The following is a 10,120-nucleotide window of genomic DNA, read 5'->3' as shown; positions in this document are numbered from 1 at the left end:
AAAATCGCTCAAAATAGCAAGTTTGAGTGGCTTTCAGCTCAAAGCCGCCCAGTGTGTACGGCCCAGCAATTAGAGGTGAGCGCACTCCCGCATCATCTCTGGGAAAGCCGCTAATCTGCTAGTATTACCAGCAGATGAGCAGCTTTGAGGACGGCTTTGCATCCTCTCCCAGCTGACGGTGCCAGGCAGTGGGAAAGCTGCTTAGTGTGTATGCACTGAGCGGCTTTCCCCCCAGCGATGATAGCGATCATCGCTGTCCATACACGCTGGGCATAGTCACCCAATATGTATGGACCTTTTATGTTTCATTTGCTTCCTAATTTTTTTTCTCCCTGTGAGCTTTAATAACAAAAATCCCATCGTAGTAAGTCTTGTCACTCACTGCTGTCTTTTTCTGGACTGCCCAATGGTCAATAATAAACCCTTCACCAGAAAGAACTTTTCTTACAAAGTTCTCATCATATTTGAGCACATGTATCTTGTCTGTCCCAATCATCATATAAGTTGTATTAATACACCCCACCAATATTAGATATCCTTCAGGTTTTAGTAGCTTCACAAATTTCCTGACATAATTCACATATTCATCTTGGTCTTTGCTGATGAGATCCAACATCCATACACTGATGACACAGGCTGCTGGTGGGAGCACCACGGGGTCTGTGATGTTTTCTTTGTCAATGTCACATTTTACGATCTCTGCAATTGCTGACTTCAAGGTTATATCTTTGGCCTCACACTGGTCACTGAAAAATATAAACACAATAGGTATCTTTGGAGCTAGGTCTACCCATGCAGCCATATGAGAAATAAGATGTCATTCTCTGGGATAGGCTTTTTAACTACTTAAAACCAAGATTTTACTGATAGTGTAACATCTGACACAACCTGTAAGAAATTACCTCACAATCTCATTACAGATTATTATGTGATTACCTGAAAGCAATGGGATATCATCCTGATATATTACAAAGATTTACTATTAATTGGCCTGCCCTAATTGAATTTGTGGTTTACCACCATCCTCAAGGTTCCCACAGATACTCTTCTATGGGGATTTCTCCCCAAAGAAACGTAGGAGTGACAACTCAATGAAGCTCAGCCAATCAGGTGAGTGCTGCTACGTGGCTCTCCCCGATTGGCTCTTGTGTCTCCAATTGACAGACCGGAGGCCCAGCAGTCAGGGTAAGAGTATACATTGGTTTTTTTACCCCTTAGTTGCCTACTTGGACTGAAGAGGACCGATCTCCTCCAGATTAGGTGAGATTTTTTTTAAAGGTACCTCTATGGATTCTACTGGACAAGAGGACAGAAGGGCAATGTGGGATATAGGCAGTGCTATTTTTCAGCAGGAACCAGCAGGAACTCAGTTCCTGAACCTCTAATTAAATATGACATCATCAGGAACTGAAAATGTACTTTTAATAAGATAATATTTTAAAGTCACCTGTAAGTGCCTTTGTTTCTAAATACAATATATACATCTATCTCTCCCTCCCTCTCTCTATTATATATGGTTTTTATTTAATTGATCCACCCACAGACCTGGAGTTTCTGAACCTATTTTTTTCAGAAAAATAGTACTGGATACAGGTAAGTATTTATGTATGCATGCATGTGAATGTTAATGTATGTTTAATAAACTTTTATTTTCACTATGTGCGTGTTCTGTCTTTATTGTAATATTTGTTTTACAAGTGGAACAACAGGTATTAGCGGGCCCTTTAATGCCCCACATGCTGATTCTACAAGAGGAGGCTTCCTGGGACCTGTAGATCCACAGGTAAAACATAATAATCATAATTTTTTACACTTAATGTTATCAACTCGGGATACACCACCCAGGGATGCTGGGGATAGCCTTGTTCTGGTTTCTAAAATATGGAGGACCCTTACACCCCCCCCCCCCCCCCAAAAAAAAGGAGGGGGGCTCCACACCTTTTATGTTTTTATTTGTAACCAGAGTTTAATGGGTGTCCCCATGAAAATGCTGTGCGTTCCCATGTGAACACAGTCGGGCGGCTAATGTCACATGATGTCAGTGCCCGCCCCCACTTCAGCGTACACCAACGTATTATTTCCAAGAGAAATCATTCAATGGTCGGCGACTATCGAATGATTTCTGTCCCCTTCGACCGCAGTGAGTGATGTGTTTGCGTACATCCCCCCTAACATGGTACCGAGGAGATGCGGCCGGGGGGGGGGGGGAAGGGGGGGCGTTTGGCTTGGCGGACACGAAAGACATGGCCACGGGTCAGATGCAGTACGTTTCATGGCCGCAAACATTTCTAGCAAACTGCGCACAAGATGCTTTATTTATTTTGCAGATCCAATATATGTTCGATCAAACTCTGACATGTTCTGCACAACAGGTGGTATGTTTTTTCGCTTATAATATAAAGGGTCGAAAGTGTCTGGGATGACTGTCAATAGGTCAACACCAAATGGTCGACATGCACACTGTTAACACAAGCAAAGTGTTTATATGGAAATGATTGACACCAGAAAAGGTCAACTGTGGTTTTATTGTGTTATTTAGTGTTAAATTGTAGATTTCATCACATGGACGCAAAATTAGTGTATGGCGGTCCCTTGCATGGATCGCTTTGCTTGCTTCAGGCAAGCCATGTCGACATTGCCATGTTGACATTTTGCTTGTGTCAATGTTTTGTCTATATAGACTTTGTCCATGTTGACCATGTGGTGTGGACATATTCAGAATCTAACTAGACACTGTTGACCAACTGTATGGTTCGTATACCTGTTTTATCAGTCCAAACTAAAAGTTTAGTGTTTACTGAAACTGGGTCTAGCTATAAATAAACATTTGGGCAGAGACTGTATGTTACCTGCTTCCTTCCAGGCCTTTAATATATGCTGTTATGTGAGACCAATCAAACGCTCCTGTACGTGTGTTAATCCATCTGTTCAGTTCCATGATGCATTTCTCAGCGCACTTCAGCACGCAGATCTGTTTGAAACATCCACCGGCGGAATAGAGATGATGAATAAAGGATCCATTACTGATGTCAATCAAAAGGTCGCCCTTAATGTGACCTGCAGGGAAGAGAAAATGAATTTATGACAATGAGGTGGTTTAAACCTTAAGGATGTGGGCTGGCATGGATGCTGATCACTAATGCAGTAGCCTATAGCAGTTCAGGGGCGTGGGTTTGCTTATTGTTTATTTAAGGGGCCGGAGATGTAGGTCAAAGCTCTTTGTTTACAGGCTCCCCACCCTTTGATTTATGGTTGTGGATTTTGTGGATTTCGACATTGCAGATTGTAGATGTCCTTTATTTGGCAGCTATTGAATTATTAATCCGTCCTCATTCAAAAATGGGATACCAGTTTCTCCTCTAAATACAAGCCTAATTCACATTCATTTGGAATGGGACAAATTGGCCCCATGGGAATGCCAAGTATTTTATGGGCGTCCAATAAAAACAATGCCTGCCTCGGGCGGCTGATGTCACAGTACATCAGCCGCCTGCCCCGTCTACTTCCAGGCGCATGACTTCTATTTGTGAAGGCAGGAGAAATCATTGGATGGTTGGCGACCATCCAATGATTTCTCCTGCAGCAGAGGCATGCGAGGGGATGTGATTTCATTACACAACCCCTCCCATATTACCAAGGGGAATCGGCGGTTGGGGGAGGGCATTTGGACTGACAGCTGGTGGCGTCTCAGGTGTTCAGTAAGCTGCGATGGTTGTGATGTACTAATTTATTATTCCTCTTTTTTAAGGATCAGAACCTATATACCAATATATATAAATAATTGGACCAAGCTCTAGTTATTGAACTTATCCTTAGAGCTCATAAGATGTTGGTAAGCTGTCCACAAATCAATATACATAACTTGATTAGTTAAACAGGATTTTAAAATCACAAAAGCAATGTTAGAAGCTTATCTTTTATGAAATTGCACCATTCATGTATATTTTCCATTAGAGCTGGAACCAATTGTAGCAAACTTTTAACTCAGAAATGGGCAAAAACCTTTACTTCCCGGCTAATAGTGCGTTGTAGCCTTATATGGAGTTTAATATGGTGTCTGCTTTGTCCAATGCTGGTTGTCCCAGCCATACGTAGTTGAACCAGCTGGTGCTGTTCAGTCCAAAGCCTTAACGCGTTTCTCCACCTATGTGTATCATGTTTACTTATCAATTATACATGTTCATATTTGGACAATTTACTAACATTATTTAGCTCTAATAATAAGCTCAACTACAGCTGGCTTTAATTATTACTATATAAGTGGTGGATTTCCCACTAGGCACCTGGGGCATATGCCTGGGGCAACACATGCTAGGGAGTGTGTGTGTGTTTGTGTGTGTGTGTGTGTGTGTGTGTGTGTGTGTGTGACAGCTTGATCAATTGCATTAGAGCCCTGCTAAGGCAATGATGATTTCTTTCTTATTTTATTCCTTATGATGACTATATATTGTTTTTTGTTTGTTTCTGTTCAGTTCCATGATGCATTTTTTCTTTTGCAAATGGTGAGGAAGAAGGGGGCAATGGTCGGTAACTTAGAAGGGTTGTGGTGAGGGGTTATATTGATGCTGCTTTGGCAGGAGGGAGGCCCCAACGTGAAGGTAGCATTGACCTGATGGAGGTGGGAGGTGGCGACTGACAATGTTGTGCCTGACCAGTGGATTCACCCTTGAAGATAGGTCAGCATAAAAGTTCTGATCCTTAAAGAAGAGGGATAAGGAATTTGTATTTAAAATATTTAGGAGTGATTTGGAGAAGACATTTTTTTATTTATAAAATATTGTATGTGGTTAACAACGGACGGTATTTATTTATAATTATTTGTTAATGTTTTTTTAATAATTAATGAGTGCAGATGCATTTAAAGATCAGTAAATAGGCTGTGTGCATGGTTTAGCTGTGTGCATAATAGTTTTGAAGTGCATCATTTTTAAAGTGCGGCATAATTTAAATATAACTGTCGCGTTATACTGGCGTTAAACTGAAGTGAAACAGAAGGACAGAAATAACAACTGAGAAAACAGTGATAAAACAAACTGGGTAACAACAGACAGACTTGGAGGTAGGAGAGCCCTGCTGCAAGCTTACAATCTATACAGACCAAGTATGTAGAATGCTGGTTACCTATGACAATATCAAATTAATCTATGACAGAGGTTAGAATCATCTGCAGCCCAGACCAAGTATGTAGAATGCTGGTTAGAATGCTTATTCGCTCTGCCAGTCCCTCCATTGGTTGCCTGTATCTTACCGTATTAAATATAAAACACTTCTACTCGCATTTAAAGCTATTAATCATACTGCACCAGCATATATCTCTCTACTTATCACAAAATATCTCCCATCTCGACCACTCTGCTCTGCACAAGATTTGCGTCTCTCTTCTGAACAGGTCACTAGCTCGGATTCACTATTACAGGACTTTCATCGGGCTGCTCCCATCCTATGGAATGCCCTTCCACGCACAATAAGACTCTCCACTAGCCTCCAAACTTTCAAGCGTTCCCTGAAAACACACCTCTTCAGGCAAGCCTATCATATTTAAGTTCTACATGCATAACCCTCTGAGGCACTTACGTATTATATAGCTTCCCTTCTGGACTTGTAACTTGGTGGGACTGCTATGCTATTACGGGTGCCTGTCCTTGTGTTTCCTCCCTATATCCCTATAGATTGTAAGCTTGCAGCAGGGCTCTCCTACCTCCAAGTCTGTCTGTTGTTGCCCAGTTTGTTTTATCACTGTCTACTATTGTAAAGCGCAACGGAATCTGCTGCGCTATATAAGGAACTGTAAATAAATAAATAAATAATATTAATATTTGGATTTTAATTAAGATACCTATTAACAAGCACTGTCTCTTTATTATTTATACAGTAATCAAAAGGAATCTAATGTACTTGTCTTCTTGCTCAGTTGTGCACTGGGGGCTCCCACTTCTCTTTCTGGTTAGAGCCTGTTTGTGTTGTTCTCTGAGGGGAGTAGTACATACTGTTGCCAGAAATGTTCAGTTTCTTGGCAATTTCTCGCATGTAATAGCCTTAATTTCTAAGAAAAAAGAATAACCATAGAAAAAGGCCATTAGGCTGAAACGTGCTGGGGCCAAGCACAGAAACACAATCGACTCAGAATCAACACAACATCCAGTTAGAGCCTCCTCACGGCCGGGAGTTGAGACCGCAGTCAACATCGGTGGAAGTACTTCCAGAAGGGTAAGCAGCAGACAGTGGGATGCCGCTGTCTGCTTTGACTTGATTGACACCACACAGCCCACAGAGACTACCAGTTCATCAATTAAGCAGGGCTCTTTCACCAACATCCATCGAATTGAGCCCTCAGATCTATCCCACCCAGTACATCATCCCTAGTTCTAGAGCACTTATCCCCTTTTCCCTGATCCTGCCCACTTGAGACTGCTGCGGTCACTTACCGTGAACATAAATCCAAAGTGAGGGACCTATGGGTATAGAGGTCCTTAAAAGACACCCTAAAGCCCCTTTTAGAGGGGTCCATTAGAGTAATACTTCGCTAACCTATTCCTGTGATAAACCCAGGACTTGCACCATATAACAATACAAATAAAGAGCATTTGTATTTGCATCACATTTGTATTTTATCCTCTTTCTTTGTTTCCCCACCATCAGGACACATCACAACAGAACACAAGTTGAGCATTTAGTATTCTTGTAATTTACCGTAAGAACAAGAATAGCCTTTTGAGTTTCACATGAAAGTTCTTTATCTGGCCATTTTGAGAGTATTATCGAGCCCACAAATGTGATGCTCCAGATACTCAACTAGCTCAACGGAAGGCCAGTTGTATAGCTTCTCTAACAAGCAAGCCCATTTTCAGCTGTGCTAACATAAATGCACAAGGGTTTTCTAATCATCCATTAGTCTTCTAATGCGATTAGCAAACACAATGTCCCATTCGAAGACTGGAGTGATGATTGCTGGAAATTTGCCTCTATACACCTATAATATCTATATATCTATATATATCTATATATCTATATAGGGGGTTTTGACTCTGAATTGCGCTTAGTAATGTGTGCAGCACCACCAAAATTCCTCCTGTTAGTGAGGAACAGTATACAAATAGAAGAAGAAAGGGGACGATTGAGGTGCGCTACCTAATACATACAATGATGTACCTCCCAATATATCATAATAAAATCACAGATACATTTCTCAAATTTGTTTCCTTGTATTCAATGTTGATAATGTTCACAATGATTATGCAATGATTATGAAAAATCTTTTTATTATTGCAAGAAAAAACCCGACGCATTTCGTCACTAAGACTTTATCAGGGGTAAAACTGGGAATGGTACAGAAGAGAAGAGGGGAACTTGTAAATTCATAATATATTCACATTCTTATAAAACATATTAATTTGTTTGGTGTATTGTATTACATACCCAATCTGAATATTAATTTGAGCAGCTGGTCCTAATAGGAATTTCTGCTGATCATTGTAGTTTTATTCAACATTATAAAAACTTCTAAAATTGTAATAAAAAAAAATTAGTCTATAATAAAGGAAGAGGAAGGGAGGAGCTAGCGAAAAAGTCTGGTGGTCACGCAAAAACAATATAAGGGTCACAGGTCTCCCTGAATCCATCAAGTGCCCGGCCCTATATAATTTTTTGAAGCAAACCTTACCTGAGCTGCTGGAAATCCAAGAAGCCTGTCGTGATCTTGTCATTGAAAGAACCAGAAAAAGAAAGATAGGAACAGCGCTGTACTGAATATATGAAATATTTAATAAAATTTACACATTTTAAAATACAATATTATGGCCAATATAGACACACAAGAAACAAACATATAACAAGAACTCCCCCCTTGGTGTTAGAACTGGTTAGTTTTGTTATGCATGCAATTGCAGACTTTCATTGCTCATTAGCAGAGCCAGTTAGTAGGTTTAGACAGGTCAGAGTTCAAGTCCCCACAAAATGTGCACATTAGTATTGTGGTAATACTTATTATAATCCAGGGGTATCAGTGGCTTGTAATATCAGCGACGAATTTCTCCGACCGCCCACACTGCGGTCATATCCGAGACCAATCCGGTTGCTGGATAGAATATCAGCCTGAAAGTCCCCTCTCAACGCGTTTCTCCACCTACGTCCCTCAGCGGCTTCCTCAGTTGTGGCTATTCTTGCATTTCCGCCTTTTATGGCGGTGATTTTCACTCTGCGCATGCGCCCGCGTCCTGCGGGTCAAGCCTCACTCTGGTACTACGTTCATAGCTCAATCTTACTGCGGCCACGTCATGCGGGTCCCGCCTCGTTCTCGAGCAGTGTCTATTGCTGTGCTGCATATTCATGTGTCGGTCTGCTGGACAGGATACTTCCTTTTTGCGTTCCAAGACCAAGCCTCCTTTTGGAGATCTCTCTTGTAGTACCTTTTGTGGCTTTATTGTTGGAAAGAAAGGCTTTTGAGCAGAGTGACCTTTTACTTTTCAGTATAATAGACAAATGTCTATGGGAATCGCCAGGTCTTCATTAATTTAAGTCCATAGGAAAAAGCATCATTCCAGTTCTACTATTAACCAGTTCCGATTTTCTACTGATCAATGACAATTGGACATACACAAATAAAAATATTTTAAACACATATATAAAATATATAAAAAATGCAAATTATGTATAGAGCGAGATATTGTCGACACCAGTGCAATATGCAATGACATAGGATAAAGTTAAGCATTTAATTTCTATAGGTTTTTTTTTTTTAATTTGGGTAAGTTTTTATTGAAACAAATAAAAGTGGATGTACATCTGTACAGTTAGCAAACAGTATTGTCATTTTTAAATTGCATCCGTTTATACATGTATGGACAGCAAAAACAATAAAACACTTGCCAACATTTCGACATAAATCAGTCTCTGAGTGTTCTTTGTGGCAAGGTTAAGCATCCATAGGTAATATCGAGAAATGTTCAATGGTAGCACAGATGTACATATGAAATTGTCAAATAGATTTTTTTCCCCTAATAAACTATCCCGGTACTCACGCTTTGAGTACCATCTCCCCTCCCACCAACAAATAGAAAAGAAGTAGAAAGAGGAAAAAAGAGAAAGAAAATAAGAGAGATTACAAAAAAAAATACAATAAAATAGGTATGCCTAGAAGATATAGTTGTGTAGGCAAGTAGCACGCCAACCGCTGTGAGGGCAGCAGGGTATATTTATCACGCGCCCCAGACGGGGGGGCATTCTTATTGTGCTAATGCAGACGAGGATGCCGCGACACGGGTCATGGTACAAAGGGAGGGGGGGGGGCGGGGACCATCAGGACCTCCCCCGTGGATGATCAACGAGCTGTTTGTTTATGTCGTGGGGTCGGCGGGCAGGGCCAGCCTAGAGGAGGTCCATCTATCCCACTTGGCAGCATAGGGAATGAGCGAGCCCCTCGACCTGTAGGTAAACCTCTCATGGCCCACAACTTCATTGACAAGCGCCCTCCAGTGGTAAATATTCGGGCATGATACGTCAAACCATTTCCTGGCTATGAGCACCTTCGCGAGGGCAGTAAGGCAGAGGACATATTTATAAACTGGGGGCGAGTGAGACTCCTGTATTCCCAAAGCAAACATACAGTATTTAGAGTCGAAGGAAGGGAGAGACGGCTCAGTGAGGAGTACATCTGCCCAGACCGCCTCCCAGAAGGCCAAAATCGTCGGGCAAGACCATAACATGTGCCAGAAGTCGGCGCCAGGTGCCGCGCATCTGGGGCAGGCGTCATCCGGTCTAAGCCCCGCTCGCAGCATGGAGAGTGGGGATCTATAGGCTCTATGTAGTATATAGAATGGCACTTGCTGGTATTTCAAACAGGGGGTAGCGTACCTGACTGAGTCTAGAATCTCGGTCCACTGTTCCCCATCAAGTTCCCCAATACTGGGCTCCCATTTAGCTTTAAGGTGGTCAAGGCTATTAGTGTCTGTTTGGCTGATAATGCATTTATAAATGGTGGAGACTTGCTTTGTGGTGGCCAGGGACTGGAGGAGACTTTTAATTGGGGAGTCGGAGGTAGAGGGGGGGGAGTCACCGAACTGAGTCCGGGCCGCATGTCTGAGTTGTAAGTATCTGTAAAAAGATCTATTGGAAATCTGGAGCT

At 41.7% G+C, this 10,120-nt stretch overlaps 1 protein-coding gene across 1 annotated transcript in view; it reads right to left on the bottom strand.

Moving 5' to 3' along the window:
- Positions 1 to 316: 316 nt before the first annotated feature.
- The window catches only part of LOC146041583 (nicotinamide N-methyltransferase-like), a 29,510-nt gene continuing 19,706 nt past the window's right edge, over positions 317 to 10,120 (bottom strand). Inside the window, exons 2-3 of the mRNA XM_083161531.1 lie at positions 2,850 to 3,057; positions 317 to 746 (exon numbers count right to left, since the gene is read on the bottom strand). Of these exons, the coding sequence (XP_083017657.1) occupies positions 317 to 746; positions 2,850 to 3,057 (638 nt within the window). The remainder of the gene's footprint in view (positions 747 to 2,849; positions 3,058 to 10,120) is intronic.

Source organism: Crinia signifera, chromosome 19, assembly GCF_055691185.1.
Source record: "Crinia signifera chromosome 19, ASM5569118v1, whole genome shotgun sequence".
Lineage (NCBI taxonomy): Eukaryota > Metazoa > Chordata > Amphibia > Anura > Myobatrachidae > Crinia > Crinia signifera.
This window is presented reverse-complemented; position numbering and strand designations above follow the sequence as displayed.